This window comes from Schistocerca serialis, chromosome 10, assembly GCF_023864345.2.
Source record: "Schistocerca serialis cubense isolate TAMUIC-IGC-003099 chromosome 10, iqSchSeri2.2, whole genome shotgun sequence".
Lineage (NCBI taxonomy): Eukaryota > Metazoa > Arthropoda > Insecta > Orthoptera > Acrididae > Schistocerca > Schistocerca serialis.
This window is the reverse complement of record NC_064647.1, coordinates 35,493,257-35,510,362: the sequence shown is the minus strand read 5'-3', so window position 1 is coordinate 35,510,362 and position 17,106 is coordinate 35,493,257. Positions and strand designations below refer to the sequence as shown.

Genomic DNA, 17,106 nt, shown 5'->3' with positions numbered 1-17,106 from the left:
TATTGGTTACAAATGATGTGTCGAGATGACTGGGGGTGGGATTCCACTATTTAACCACATCACATCATTGCTTCTGCAGCAGTTGACAGCATCTGGAGGATTCTGTAGTTCTTGCTCCTTGAATGTCTCTCCACACGTCAACTTTGGGTATAATTTCATTTTATTTTTATTACACTGTTTATATTTTATTTGCATGTCCCTCTATATTTATATTACTCACTGTTCCCGAGTACAGTCTGAAAATGGTCCACCTACAAAAGTGTGAAACTGATCACTATTTTCCCAAAATGTTTTTGGAAGTATGAGATGATACAGGCCCTGGTGGACAATGTGATTGAGTTGCTCCAGTCCTGGGAGACACTGGGTGATTAGTTACTTTGTCATGCATCCACTGTCTGTGTGGAAAAATGTGCTCATAACATATTAAACTGTGACACAAATGTTCACCTCACAGTTTTCATGGGGAGTAGTTAAGAGTATCTACTGGTATCTTCATAGTCGAAGAAAACTATACTGTTTCTAGTTTGAGTGGACACTTAATAGAACAATTAACAGCTGAATAAAAATGCTAAAACTGCTTGTTATATTTGGGCAGCTGACCAGGCTCCCACTCATCCACTAACAATGAATTAACCTCTTGTCATCAACCTGTAGGAAGTAGGCATGACACTGCACAAAATTTTAGAATGCATGTCACACTGTTGCCATTATGAGCTAAGATGGCAGACAAATCTCCAGCCAAACTGAGGGTTACCTTTATGTCAGCGTGTAATATACCTGCAGTTTAAATGTGTGGTACCAGAAGTGACATTCCAGATGCTTCACTGGAGCATGAAACACTATGTGAGTGGACAGTATCCTACTCTTAACCCAGTGACTGTAACTTTCTTCCATATGTCTGGGAGCAGGTTCACCTGGATGCTCAATTTGATCAAGTGCAATTAGTCATTTACCACCTATGACCACTCGTCTTCCTACTGATACATGATCCTTCTATCTGAAAATGGGGTGATGGTATGCAGGGGGATGGCACACCAAAACACGATGCCTCGTCCACAAGTTTTCTTGACTGGTTTCTCCACATCTTGATGTGTCTCATACACCAAGCAACTTTTAGTCTCACAAATTTAATGACATGGCTTAATCCCTCAGACTTAGGATCCAGTTGTGCTCTAGTGTCCCCTGAGAGTATTGCTTGATGGTACTGCAAGTGCTACTTATTAAATACATCCTTGCTCTTAAATATTTTGACAATTGCAGTAATATTAGACAACAGAATGACAACTTTACTCACACACTGTGAATATATTCAAGTCTTTTATACTGAATACACTATCTATGGTGAAATAATCCAGATCATAATGTTGCAGAACCTTAACTGCATCTAGAACTGAGACCCATAACTCACACTACGATGCACAGTACATTCTCCTCACTCCTGTTACACTTCTGAACGGTGCACAGAAAAACAATTAGTCCTGCATATCTGAACAAACCCAAACTTCTAGGACTATAGTTTTTACGCAACACATTCATGTACGTCTGAATTTCATCAAGGAAATTTCACGGATTGATATGGCTCTTTGTTCGGTTCCAAGAGTTCCGGAACCTGTACAGAAAATTGGAGTAGAGATCAACATTCATGAAAATGACACATTATTTGTTGTATCACCATACAGCGAGACCTTCAGAGGGGGTGGTCCAGATTGCTGTACACACCGGCACATCTAATACCCAGTATCATGTCCTCTTGCACTGATGCATACCTGTATTCATTGTGGCATACTAGTCACAAGTTCATCAAGGCACTTTTGGTCCAGATTGTTCCACTCCTCAATGACAGTTCGGCATAGATCCCTCAGAGTGGTTGGTGGGTCACGTCATCCATAAAGAGTCCCTATCAATCTATCCCAGGCATGTTCGATAGGGTTCATGTCTGGAGAACAAATTGGCCACTCTAGTCGAGTGATGTCATTATCCTGAAGGTAGTCATTCACGAGATGTGCACGATGGGCGTGCGAATTGTCGTCCATGAAGACAAAGGCCTCAGCAATATGCTGCCGATATGGTTGCACTATCGGTCAGAGGATGGCATTCATGTATCATACAGCCATTACAGTGCCTTCAATGACCACCTTCGGTCTACGTCGGCCCCACATAATGCCACCCCAAAACAGCAGGGAACCTCCGCCTTGCTGCACTCACCAGACAGTGTGTCTAAGCCATTCAGTCTGACCAGGTTGCCTCCAAACACGTCTCCGATGATCGTCTGGTTGAAGGCATATGCGACACTCATCAGTGAAGAGAATGTGATGCCAATCCTCAGTGGTTCATTTGGCATGTTGTTGGACCCATTTGTACCGCACTGCATGGTGTCATGGTTGCAAAGATGGACCTCGCCATGGATGTCGGGAGTGAAGTTGCACATCATGTAGCCTACGAGCACAGTTTAAGACATAACACGACATCCTGTGGCTGCATGAAAAGCATTGTTCAACATGGTGGCATTGCTGTCAGGGTTCCTCTGAGCCATAATCCGTAGGTAGCGGTCATCCACTGCAGTAGTAGCCCCTGAGCGAGGCATGTCATCGACAGTTCCTGTCTCTCTGTATCTCCTCCATGTCTGAACAATATCACTTTGGTTCACTCCGAGATGCCTAGACACTTCCCTTGTTGAGAGCCTTTCCTGGCACAAAGTAACAATGTGGACGCGATCGAACCATGGTACTGTCCGTCTAGGCATGGTTTACCTACAGACAACATGAGCCGTGTACCTGCTTCCCGGTAGAATGTTTGGAACTGACTGGCTGTCATACCCCCTCTGGCTAATAGGCACTGCTCATGCATGGTTGTTTACATCTTTGGGCAGTTTTAGTGACATCTCTGAACAGTCAAAGGGACTGTGTTTGAGGTACAATATCCACAGTCAATGTCTATCTCCAGGGGTTCTGGGAACCGGGGTGATGCAAAACTTTTTTTGATGTGTGTAGAACATGTGCCACATTTCTCAACATGAGGTATGTTACAAAATATTACTAGGTACTTCACTAATAGTTCTATCCATCATCAAGGAACTTACATTTGCCAAGGAATAATGAACAAAAAACTCAAAAAAGTATTTTCTATAAGGGAGTAAAATTGTATAAAAATTGCCCATGGAAATGAAAAATATAACTAAAACACAACTGTTTTTTAAATAAATATAGAAACAGCTACAACAATTTTCATAAGTTATGCATAATACATGATCAAATACTACTTGTGGACTCAAGAGTAGTAGTTAATCTTTATAAAAGGAATAACTACACCATCCTGTCACATTATAATATTTTTGCAAGAAAAATATGTGCCATAATCTGTATTGCACAATAATAATACCTCATCATTCTCCAGAGTTCAACATCTTCCTCTTGCTGACTCAGTTTTTCAGGAGGACGGAGGGGGACATGAAGACATTCATAGGTTATAGCGGCATGTTTACAAACCTGGAGTCAGTTTTCTGAACAGACTGGAGGTAGCTAGCAGCACGTTCAGGGTTCAGCAGTCATCGGCTGGTATCCCTGATATGTGCAGCAGTGACAAAGAGCAAAACTATGTTTACAAAATAATTTACCTGGAGCAAACTGTATATATTAAAGAACGCTGTACAATAGAGAACAACGGAATTAGGCACTGGAACTGTCAATACACTGACTTCTTATACAGAATGCTGGCGTTTACTTTATCTGGCCACCCTGACTGAGGTTTTTCTGAATCATTTCAGGCAAATCAGGGGATGGTTCCTTCATAAAGGTCATGTCCAACCACCTGTCCTATCCTCCTAAAAGCATTCATACATACTCAATGTTTCTGTATATTTTTGAGCATTTATTTTCACTGTATTATGGTGACAAATCATGTATCACTGTAAAACAGTCCCTAAATTAATAAATAAAATAAATACATGTTTTAACTGTGGCACTCAACGCTAACAACAACAATTTATTTATAGGAGCTATTCAAAATATTAAGGGGAACGACTGGATTAGCACACACTCTTCAGGATACGATGTTTTGATATACATCACTCTGACCACATTAAATGGAACATTATGTGGCTTTCATATGTGCTGGCATAAAGATGCAAATGTACTATGACAAAGTTGCATGACTACCCACACTTCATAATATTTTCATGCCTCTTTGTTAGTCCATCCCATACAAAAGGTTCCTATTAGCCAATGACATATATATAAACCCAACAGAAAATACCAAGAACAAAACACAAAATAGATCTCAACAGGGAATAATTTTAAGTTTGAGGATGAAAAGCCAGAAGCACATCTAACTGATTTGTCCACAGTAACACGAGTCAACTGATGTGTTTTATTTGCAGACATACTACACGTTCTGTATTACATACATTCATACAGCTGGGCAGACTTCTCTGTGCAATACAGCCATAAAAGACAATTCAGCAATAAGCTAGATAACTCTATAATATGTGACTTGTGATGGGTTCTTCACACAAAAAATTCTCGTGATCAGCACATGAAAGTGTGTCGGTAAACTGTGGACACATCTTCTGTATAAACTGTGACAGATGAAATTTTGTCCAAATATTTTTATTCTGTCACATGAGAATTGCTAACTTTTTCCAATGTAATTAATAAATTTAAACTTTTAGGTGACTATCAATAGCTAAACATCACCTTTTCCACCAAAACTTATGTGACTACCGGTATGTTCTTTGATTTTAGTCTGTGTTATTCCACATCTCTGTTTGCATGTGTTTTTCATGCATGTAACATTCAACTAATAAACAATGTTTGTGCATTCAACCATCTTGTTAGTTCATTTATTCAACCACTGACAACAGTGACTGAAATAACTAACTTTTTCAGTAGATACACTTTACTATACATCATTTTTCTGACTTCAAAAACAAGAAAGTTTTTTGAAACACATTCATAAGTGAGCTTATTAGTTTAACTGAATATGAAAACATGTATCCATGGCAAAATCTATCATTGACTGCTTGTACTTATATGTTCCAATCAAGATAGTGTAATGTATTAAAAATTAAATGTTATAAAGAATTAATGCTATGAAAAATATATTATGCTGAAGTACACATTGGGGTAATGTCACAATATGAAGTGTGTTATTCGATAAAGATGCTAATAACCCAGTTTTTTTTAAATTATTTTTGTATGCCTAATGTATGAAAATTACAAGGAGGCGGAATGGCTGATCTTCATGAGGTGAAACTCCAGTAGGCCTCCTGCCAATACACACATTTAAAGGTGCAAAAAATTATCTTACTTTTTAGAACTGTTAGTTCCTTTCTCATGAAGGAAAGAGGAATACGGTTCATGTGTCCCTTGTTTCTAACTTTCCCTCCCTGAGCAGGGAACCAATAGTTTCACAAGCTAGGGTAGTTTTTGTTATTTATGTCTCTATCAAAAGAAATACAATTTCACCTCCTGAAGATACGAAAGCCTACAAGCCAAATATTCCTTCTTATTGTAATTCTGTAGGCTAGTGTGCTTATACAGTTATATAACTATGTTTACATGTTATTGGATTTGTGTATATCAACCAGCATTTACATTGTAAATTAACTGAATGTGACTGCTTGTTGTAGATCTGGGAGGCAGCTAGATGATGTTTCCAAAGTTGTAGTAACTTTTTATTTGTCTTGTTTCATTTTCATTCTCATTCTCACTACAATTTGCTTTTTTGCATGTTAAATAACACCTAAGGCGACACTTTTCATGGTACTCCAAATGTATCTTAAGAAAATGTATCCTATGTTCACAGTAATTAAAAAGGGCTGTCATGTCCTACTGTATCTGTAGTACTGACTTCAAGCAAACTTACTTTGAATTAAACATAAAAGTAACATAGCATCATTCCTGAAAGTACCATTTTTTTTGTTGTGTTTGTATTGCAGCATATACGGATTGTCACTTCGCAGTTGTTTCACTGACATTAAAATAGTTGATTTCTACAGGGTAATTAGCTTTAGCAACCATGAAGTTTCAGGATTTCCATTCATTTTTAATGTCTCTCAACTTTAATCAACCATATATCTGTTCCTCGCACAGCATCTGCTGGCAAATTTTTGTGTCTTAATGTTTAATGGTATTTCCTGATAGACATAAATACGAACATTAGATGGAATCTGTTAGTTTGAAGATAGTTTGTCTCACATTCACTAGGCTCATTCTTTACTTACTTGCATATTTCAATGTGAGTCCTAGCTCTGTAATGAGCTTTGCATCTCTCTCGGCCATTTCCAGTACAGGGTCAATAAGAACAGCTTCCTTTGACTTTACGTCAGCCAGTAGATATGTGTATGTACTGCTTTCCTGATCATATAACTAGATATTTTGGAGAAAAAGTATTAATCATAAGTATCAAAACATTTCATTGAGCGGCATCCAAAATGACTAACTTACAGACATATGTACGAGATATACACATTCTGTGTATCTCACCTGTCGGAAAAAGAAATCCTTCGATAATGGTATCGTTTCCGTCATTTTTATATACGTAGTGTCGAGACCGGTTCCAAAAATTGAACGTTTCGGCCCACTATTTACGTTCTTGATGCTGTTATGAATAACCCTTTTCCCCACACAAACGAACAGATAGCCTTTCTTAAAAAGCATTTCACTGCAACAGCAGAATCGCGGTGTTAACGCCTCTATATATTATCTAGTAACGACATAGTAAGCCGGAATTTATCATGTCATGTTTTCTAGCAGATAACGAAGGGGCAGCATGAATATCATGCCATCACACTTAGAATTTTTCGTGTATACTGTTCACGCTATGTACCTAAACAAACGACGTTCGACGCATTATTTAGGATGACTAGCTAGGTTGTGTTTTGTTTCTCGGAATAGATAAGACGTCACGAATGACAGGCATAAAGTAAATTATTTTTTTCAGTCTGCGGTTGGATTACTTAGTGGTAAAGTGGGATCAAAGGGGCTAACAGGTGACTGGTCTCTCTTTTTAGAGTATGGCTCAGTCACGGCCGCCTCTGATTCGTGAGTGAACTAACATATTTATTTACGTTATGAAAAAACCAGATAGAGTAAACTCCATCCTCACGAGTATACAGTGTATTGGACGACTGTGCCATGGGGGCCTACCCTTTGGAAGCATAAGGTGAAAATGTAAACACACAAAATAAAGTGAGTTATAGTTATAGTAATTATTTAAGTAAACAGACGTAATTATTTAAGTAAACATATAGTCTCAACTTGTGGTGAGCCGACCAGTTAATTATCGCTCCTTAGTATTTCACTGCCCTACATATTTTATTGAACTACCGTATCGCTAAAAGAAGACAACTACACACCTGCTTGTCTTATACAATTAGACTAACAAGAATACTGCCCTATCCCTCACAACTTGGTCTTCAGACAACTGCTGTGTTTACGTTTGACAACTAAAAATATAGCAGGAACCGAGGGAGCGTGACGTGCGAACTGTATACGGGCTCTCCGTTGGAACTGTGATGCACAGGATACTGCTAAGCGTTTTTTCTGATTTTTGTTCTTCTTCTTTGACCTTAAACGTAATATCTTTAGCGCCATCCATGTTAAAACCACCCCAAAAATAATATTTACCTGTATAGGCTTGTTATTGTTGTTGAAATGTCCTGGAACTTGATGCGCAGTACTTTTTCGTCAAATATCGCAAATTTTATAATTTACTATTACAGTGATAAATACACATAAAAGAAAGGAAATTTGGGCCGGATTACACTTAAAAACAAAATCTCATTTACATGTAAACGATCAGCATGTAGCCGTATTTACCAAATAATTCGTTATGTGCATATAAAGTGACTCGTTCCACATCATAATGATTAATCGTGCAAATGATCCATGGGGCGAAGTGGAAACTTCCAGGCATTCCTTATGGCGGTTTGGAAAAACTAAACTCGAAGGCCGAACAAGAGCTTGAAAACAGCTGGCCCCGAATGCGAGTCCAGTGTCTCAACACAGCCCCACCATGGTCTATACAATATATGATATATGCAAAAGAAACAATGAATAATGTTACACATATCTAGAGACTACCAATAGCCTAGGTAGTGCACTATACAATATACAGTCTACATTATGGAAAATGACAACTTCGTTTTGTTCCGTTTCCAAACGAAATCCTACAAACAGTACTAAGTCTTATTAGATTTGACTCGATTCCATAAGCTGCAAGAGACTGGAAGCACGCAAAGTATGCCAATCTAGCACCTTCTATAATGAACACCTTTGAAATGATTCTCAGAGCAAAATGTGCTGAATAGAATCTTTGGGAAATTTTGATTACATGATTCTTTAATTCAGGTTTTGGCCAGCATGCTTTTCCAACAACTTTTTAGTTTTGTACTTTTCCATCTCTTTGTAAACAATATGTGGTGTTTACTCATAGTTATCTTTCAGACCCTCTTCAATGAGTTGAGTCATTCTAACTGCACTTATCCATTTAGTAAAAGTGATCAAAATGGATACTTTGTGAAGTAGATAACCACACATATTGCACAAGCTTTTTCAAATATCATACAATTTTTGCACTCATAATTTACTTCTTAATGGTATTTGTTGATAATAATAAAAGTGAATTTCAGTTGCCTTGTCATTTACACAAATGCCATACAGGATAGAGAAATGCTTTATATAGATTTTGCCTCCTCATTTAAGATCCAGAGGGGTGATCTGTATTCTAGTCAAAGGTCTTGAACAAGTTAAATTTCACTTTTTTTTCTCCTTCGTCATTTCAACTTATAGGTAATATAGCATGTTACAGTACTCATCTATTGTATTATATATCCAGTCTCAGTCTTCCTTGATATTTAAAGTTTTTATTTTGTAGGGGGGGGAGGTGATCTTTCATTTTCCATTCATTGCTGATGCACATTCACTTCAAACTGTTCTGGCATATTCTTTCAGTGTATGTGTATATTTACAGTTCTTCTCTTATTGTTTAATTTCCAATCATTTCTGTTTTCACACAACCTTCCACTCTTCTAAAAAAAATCTCTTTTGTTTCAGTGTATTGCTCATAACACATAATTTTGCATGCACAGGCATTTTCAGCTAAGTGTAAAGTTTGTACAGTTACAATTTTTTGTTTACATTATTTCCTATTACATTATAATTTATGATAAATTCAAGTTATAAGGGCATTTTTGGATATTCCACTTCGTGAATCCCTTTTTAAAAGTATCCCCTGTCGATATCTTAACTTCATTTGGTAACAAGTTTTTAAAAACAGTTGCTTTGACTTTGCTGTTAAAGTTAACCTTCTGTTAACTGTATGAAAGTCTTTTCTATGCCTTGTTTTATAGTTGTGAATATCTATGTTTCCTTTTGTGATCTTAGTGTCTTCTTTCACTAGCATTACAGTTTCCAGTATATACATGGCATACACTGTGAGAATATTGTATCTAATGAATAGGGATTTGCAAGAAGTTCCTGGTTTTACTTTCGCTGTGATCCTCAATGCTCGCTTCTGCAGTATGAAAACCCTTTTCAAATTAGTTTATTACTATATCTTCGTCGTTTACCAGCCATGGCTGGACAGACTGTGTCACAAATACAATGTTTATCAACTAACGTTTATACAACATCATATGCAAAGTTTATATTACAAATAAAAGAAAATATTTATGCAGTGCACAAAAACACATAGAACATAGAGAAAATGAAATATAACTAAACAGGAAAGTAAAACTTAATAGCAGCAAATGAAAATACCATAAAGCAAAATGTTTACAAAACCATGTAGATCACACACATAAAGTTTCGTTTTGGCAAAATATGTACTTTGAGTAAAACATAAAATTAAATGTGCAGTTAATTGAGAACATAAAAAGAAGATTCAATTTAGGCAAAATTATATATAAAACATAACAATATTTATTATTTTGTCCATTCACTGGAACCACTGTTAAAAAATTCTTCCAAGGAATATAGCAGATGTTGTTTCAAGTCCTGAGCAATTTTTTTCCAAAATAATTCAGGTGGCAGGCATTTCACTTCTGGAGGCAGTTGATTGTATATTTTTAGCGCAACTGTTGGAAAGCTGTTTTGTGTACTTGATAGGCAACACCTTGGCACTTCAATGTTCCTCTTACAGCGAGTGTCATGATTATGTATTTCTTGTCTTATGCTAATATTCCTTTGATGTTCTTTTATACAAATGAGGCAGAAAAACACAGTCATTATTGCCTAGCCTGGTGAAAATAGGCTTACAGTGGTCCAGTCTTTTGATAGAGGATATGATCCTCATGGCTTTTTTTTTTTTTTTTTTTTTTTTTTTTTTTAGCAACACATCTTTGCAGCCTGAGGAGTGTACTCACAACAACAGTCCATAGCTAATGTGGCTGTGGAAGAGTGCATGGTAGACTATTGTGAGAAACTGGTCAGTTATTACCCTCTTCAGCTTCCTCAGGAGGTATATCACACGAGAAAGTTTGGTGCATACATATGCAGTGTGATCATTCATGGAGAGTTTCTGTCAATCTTGAAGCCCAGTAGTCTGACAGTCTCCATGTTTTCTTGCTCTTCAGTGTTTGTTAGACTGCATATCAAATGTTGGGTTTTTTCTTCATTGATCTTCATTTTATTTATGATGAACATTCTTTTATTTCTTCAAACATCAAATTCGATGCACCAATAGCTTCTGCGGCTGAATGTCTTTTGGCAATAAGGGTAGTATCATCTGCAAACTGCAACATTTGACTATTACAGCTCATATCATTGACATATATGAGGAATAGGAGAGGTCCTAAGACTGGTCCTTGGGGCACTCCATGTTCCAGATTTTGTTCAAGAGAAGTTGCTCCGTGCAGTGATACTACCTACTCTCAGTTTTCCAAATAAGATTGGAGTGTTGATAGAATAACACCTCCAACACCATAGCATCTTAACTTGGCTATTAGTGTTGTGTGTGAGATGCAGTCAAAGGCTTTGCTGAGGTCACAGAGTGTCAGTGCCACACACTCTCTCTCTCTCTTCAAAACTCTGTCGAATCATTTTTAATAAGTCCAGTGTGGCTTTCACAGTTGATCTCCCTTTGCGGAATCAGTGCTGTGTGTTTTGGAATAAGTTGTTTTCCTCAAAGTAATTCAGTACCTGGCAGTGCATTACATACTCAGTAACTTTGGCTAGTACTGGTACCACTGAGATTAGTCTGAAGCTGGACACCTCGCATGGATCCCCCTTCTTATATATTGGTACTGTGCGCGCCAGTTTAAGGAAGTCTGGGAAGACACCAGAAGATAGACATTTGTTTATTACTACGGCTAGTGGCTGAGCTAATTCTGCAATAATTTTCTTTAGCAGTGTGCAGGACATGCCATAGATGTCTACACTTTCTGAGTGTTTGTAGGAGTTCACAATTTTTATCATGTCTTCAGGGTGTACTTCTTTCCAGTTTTGAATTCTGCAACTGTCTGCATTTCTTATGTTTGCAGTCGGATCTAGGTCAGAGTGTGGAATTTCACTCACTGTCTTTTCCACTATTCTGACAAAATATTCATTGAAGTCATCAGGGCTACATGAATTTAAGCAGGAGGTAGTCTTCTTTCTGTTCTCATTTACAAGATTCCAGGTAGCTTTACAAGGATTTTGGGCCTCTTTAATGTATGTATCATTATATTTCTTTTTTGCTTCCTCTGCTGCCTTCCTATAAGCTTTTTTGGCTTTTAGGTAGTTGTGGTGATGTAATTCTTTAGCTGGAATGTTTAAAGCTGATTTCATTCCGTACTTGCACATTGTTACAATACACTTCAATATATTGAGCTCGGGTGTGTACCATTGTTTCACATTGATAACTTTCTTGTGATTTGTCCACAGGATTCTTCATTGGTCTTACCAGAAACATGTCATCGAAAGAATCACTGCCAACTAACTCTGCAATTTTCTGCTGCCAGTTTACACAAGACAGTGCTGCTTTGAGATCATTTAGTCTCTCTTCTTTAACAAATCTTCTTTTGAACGTGTAGTTTGAATGCCATGTGCTTATCTGCAGTTTGCTCCTCATACTGGTTTCCATTCCTAGCGCACAGTGATCTGCTATCATAGGTTCAACTAGACTGAGTTTATAATCCCAGATGTTTGGCATGTCCCACCCCACAGTACTGTTCCACAAGACAAGAAAGGGTACTGATGCTATCCATAATATACAGCCCTTAGGGTTTCAGAATTAAGATATAGTGATAATTTTCTTAATATATATAGACTTGGTGGTTTTTTACACACATAACCAGCTTGCTGCTTCCATAAAAGTCTATCATCTATGCTTAAATCCATGAATTTAGGACCTTTACAGGTTTTTGCTAGAATTTCATCAATCATAGTATTTTGTCTGTTTGGACCACTTGATTTAAAATGGATAATATTAGTTTTTCCTATGTTTACTTTTAGGTTGTCTCTTTCAAAGTGAGCTCTTGCCTTGATAATAAAGTTATGTATCTTTTCAGCTAGGCCGGGCTCACTGTTTGCCCAGCAGACTCCAGATGTATTGTCTACATACATAGTGCTCAATTGCTTATTGTCAAGAGAACTTAAGAAATCATTTACGTAGCATATGAATAGGATTGGCCCTAAAATTGAGCCCTGAGGAACACAAAAATGTATGTTTCTTGTACTTGACCTCCTTCTCTCCAGCCTCGCGGTCTGAGGCATCTTGTCACGGTCCGTGCGGCTGCCCCCGTCGGAGGTTTGAGCCCTCCCTCGGGCATGGGTGTGTCTGTTGTTCATAGTTAAGTTAGATCAAGTAGTGTGTAGGCTTAGAGACTGCTGACCTCAGCAGTTTGGTCCCATTATACCTTACCACAAATTTCCAAAGTTCTCCTCCCCAGTATTTTTCCATTAGAATATATAATCTCTGTGCACTGCTGTCTACCCTTTAAATGTGTTACTAGCAGTTGCACGAGTTTTCCAGTGACACCACTCTTTCCAATTTTTGATAAGAGTACATTACGACGTACTCTATTAAAAGCCCTTGAGATGTCCAGGAACATTCCTGCTGCTTGGGATTTTTCATTTATTTTTTCCAGTATGTGATGGACAAACTGTACTGCTGCCGATGTGGTACTTCGACCTCTTCTGAAACCATGCCAGAAATCACCTAATATGTCAGCAGTGTTGAAATGTTCCAGGATTTTTTTAATATTATTTTCTCTATTAGTTTGCTGAAAGTTGAGATTACGGCAGTGAGTCTAGTTCTGTACATGCTTCATTTTCCCCTTCTTGCGTATTGGTTTAACTACGGCCAGTTTCAACTTGTCAGGGAACAAACCATCCTTGAAAACACAGTTTATTAGATGAACTAGTGGTTTCAGTAGTTAATGTTTGCATTTCTTCAATAGATATGGAGAAATTTCATCTAATCCTGCTGATTTTTTTATTTCTGATGCTATCAATAAGCTGCAGTATGTCATACGTGCTTACTGTGCATAGTGTTATGCAGTTATGTTTGTTACTGGACTCAAATGTGTGCTGTATACCCCATTTCATACAAGACATCGTTTTCGACAGTATCTATGAAGTAATTAGTGAAAATATTGCTGACTAGAAGGTGATCAGGGATAGCATCATTATTCATAGTTAATTGTACATTACTAATTTTAGTTTCTGTTTCATTGTTTCTGATTTTATTTACAATTGACCAGCAGGTATGTGAAACATTATCTGAACCTTGTATCTGTTGGCTGATTCTCTCTGCTTTTTAATCTTCCTACTTCATTGCAAAACTTATATTTGTACTGCTTCTATAGTTGAGCTAGTCAGCCTGTGTACGCTATACATGTTTTCCATTTTTTCCTTGAGATCTTTTGTTTTAAAATCTAATGACACAGGTTTTGATTTTAAAGGTTGATTTTTCTGGATACTCAAATTTTTTTAGTGGAATAGCTCTACTTAAGTGCTCAGTCAGAATTTTTGTGAATATGTTTGATATATTGTTGATCCCCAATGGTAGTAATAATTAATTCCCATGATTCCTGGCTTAAACTATTTCTTAGTGTAGCAGTGTTGTTTGCAGATAGTATTCACCTGTGCTTGTACATTTTTCTTGGTTTGAATTTGGTATTACATTTTAGCACTAGTGCTTGGCCTAAATGATCTGAGAGGTGACCATTTATGCTGTCTGTTGAGATGATTTGGTCATAATTTGTGATAATATGGTTAATTGAACTACTGTGTGTGTTAGCTGTTCTGTTGGGTACTAGTCCAAGGTCTTCAGTCCCATAAGATATGATACAATCTGTAAAATGTTTGCTTATCTGACCATCATGTAAAGTGTTGATGTTCAGATCTCCCAGTTTGACAAGATTTACACCTCTACAAACTGACATTAATTTACTTAAAACTCCATCAAGTGATTGGAAAGCTTCAAAATTTCCACAGGGGGATCTATATATGCCTATGACATAGAAAGGGAAAGTGCAAAATATGAGTTGAAGAACTGCAGTTTCTAAATCTTTGTCAACACTGTTGTTCGTGTATTATATAATTGATTATTAATCTGTATCCTTTGTCTGTCAAAGTATATCTTTTAGATGAAAATATGTTTGTAATCTGAAATATTCATCTAATAAAGGAAGAAATTTAAATAGTTGTTTATCATTCACTCCTGCAAATTATCTGATAATCTAGATTTAGTGACAAAAGATTCCAGTTATCTGGTTGCCAGTTAAAACTACCCACTGTAAACAGACCTCTGTTTTTGCAACTCACAGATAACTGTTGCTTTGTGATAAATATCGTGTAGATATGAAACTGTCAGGAGGAGTGAATAGTGGCTGTTCCTTATATTTAAGGAAGAAGGAACTTTTTTCAAACTAGCAGCCTGAGTAAGCACAAATACTTTATAGCAGTTTAAAACAAGTTAACATTAAATGCAACTTCAATTACCAAAATGAATCTTTCATTATGCAATAGTGTGTGTAGTGATTTGAAACTTCTGACACATTAAAACTGCATGCTGGACCAAGATTCAAACTGCAAACTGTTGCCTTCCAGAGGCATATGTTCTACCACCTTAACTATCTGGACACAACTGCCGTCGTAGCCTCACTTTTTCCAAACTTCACAGACGTTCTCATGTATACTTTGTGCGACTAGCAAGAAAATATTGTGGAAAACTGAATTTGAATAAATCTTTTATTCTGCCATTTTGAAACTTCCTGGCAGATTAAAACTTTATGCTTGCCCAAGATTCAAACTTTTCTTTAGTGAGGAAATGCTGTGCCGACTGAGCTATCGAGACATGACTCTCGACCTCACACTCTGGAAACATTGCTTGGGGTGTGGCTGAGCCAATTCTCCACAATATTCTTTCTTCTAGGTGTGCCAGTCCTACAAGATATACAGCAAACGTCTGTGCCTTGACTAGTTCTACATTCTTGAAAGTCCACCATCATGGTGGAATGTGTGAAGCTGAATGAATTCGGCATATTTGCAAAATTCATGTTAATACTGAGACATTAACTTCTGCTTCTTTAGATCTTAGATAACATGTAGCATTTTACAAATTTTTTGGAGACTTAATCAGGTGACAAATGTAAGGAGACAGTTAGTAATCCCAATTCCTTGATAAATGAAGTGGGTGTGTTTGGATTTGGGACTGACAGTTCATAAGCAAGCTCATGAATTCCTGCAGAAGCCAAATGAGATGAGCATGTTGCCCACCATCAGCACTTGTGTCACACAGCAACTTTTTTTACTGGCTTCATTTGTTCTAATATTTTGGGACAACACTGTCACTAATAGAAACATTGAAATTCACAGCCATGATATGAGGCATGCAACAAATTTACATATGGTCAAAAGATTAATGTTAACAGCAAAACAGATTTATGTCAAATGAGCTATTTTTCTTAAATTATTACCAAAACAGTTTAAGGTATTCATTGGAAATACTTTTGAAAAGTAATTTTAGCGGTGGCTTACCCACAAATGCCCGTATAACTAGGAACTAGTATGAATAATAATGTCAGAAACAAACCTATCCCAGCAATAAATGTAGTACTAAATTGAACATAAAATAAACTGCTCACAATGGGATGAATTATTGTCCTACTGTATGAATTAACTAATTGAACAATAGTGTATACGAACAGTACTGCAATTGTGCTTTTTTGACGTAGCCCCCGCACATAAAATTGTGTGTTACAATCAGAAAATAATCAATCTAATCTCTTGTAGACAAGTATTTAATAGACTACAGTGTCATTAAAAGATGGGGTCAATTAATTGGGCACATTGTGAAGCATCAACATCAAGGAATTGTAGTTTGGTAATAGAAGGAATATGGGAGAGGAGGGAGGGGTAAAAATTATAGACAGACACCAAGGTTTGAATATACTAAGTAGGTTCAGATGAATGTGGTTTATTTCTTTAATTGTTTAGTGTTCCTGTGAATCTAGGGTTACAGCGTAAAATCATATTGGACCATTTCTTAATTATTATGTATGTTTATTGAAGTGTTTTAGCAAAAACTAACATCGCACAATATTTTATTACTCTATACACTTTACAAAGAGTGTCTTATTGGCGTTACTGTGTGTTTTTTCTATATACTTCCTTACTGTATAGAAGCAATGCTTGACCACCTGCCTACACAAGCCTAACCAATGAAGGGCAGCAGTGTAGAAATATTATTTAAAGAACAGTTGTCCCTGGAAGCCAAGATGATAAATATTAAAAAAACATTTAACTATAGAAGGAAAGTTTGAAGCTGCTGCTATCCAATTTCCTAATTTCAAGGTGATTATAAGATTTTAAACGTCTCTATATTATATTTATATAAACATACACTTTATATTAGTCATTGGTGGTACAAATGTACATTTGTCAGTGAAAAATTGTAAGACTATACTCTTTGTAGATACTCTGCGGCCATGTAACTTTTACTGTCTCAATAATAAACCTACCAGACAAAATGCCTGCCTGGATAATGTCACTTCAAATACATGTAAATGTGAGACTAATTTGAATATCATACTATTTGACCATGATGGCATACTAAAACTGTGTGGAGTTGGAAATATTCACAAACATGAGGCTGAATCCAGGACAATGAGACTACTGCATG

The 17,106-nt window shown here is 36.9% G+C and overlaps 1 protein-coding gene across 3 annotated transcripts in view; it reads right to left on the bottom strand.

Moving 5' to 3' along the window:
* The window catches only part of LOC126424855 (persulfide dioxygenase ETHE1, mitochondrial), a 61,122-nt gene extending 54,204 nt beyond the window's left edge, over positions 1 to 6,918 (bottom strand). For all 3 annotated transcript variants that reach the window (XM_050087666.1, XM_050087667.1, XM_050087668.1), the window contains exons 1-2: positions 6,483 to 6,918; positions 6,221 to 6,365 (exon numbers count right to left, since the gene is read on the bottom strand). In XM_050087666.1, the coding sequence (XP_049943623.1) occupies positions 6,221 to 6,365; positions 6,483 to 6,656 (319 nt within the window). In that variant the 5' untranslated portion in view covers positions 6,657 to 6,918. The remainder of the gene's footprint in view (positions 1 to 6,220; positions 6,366 to 6,482) is intronic.
* Between the last annotated feature and the right edge of the window lie 10,188 nt (positions 6,919 to 17,106).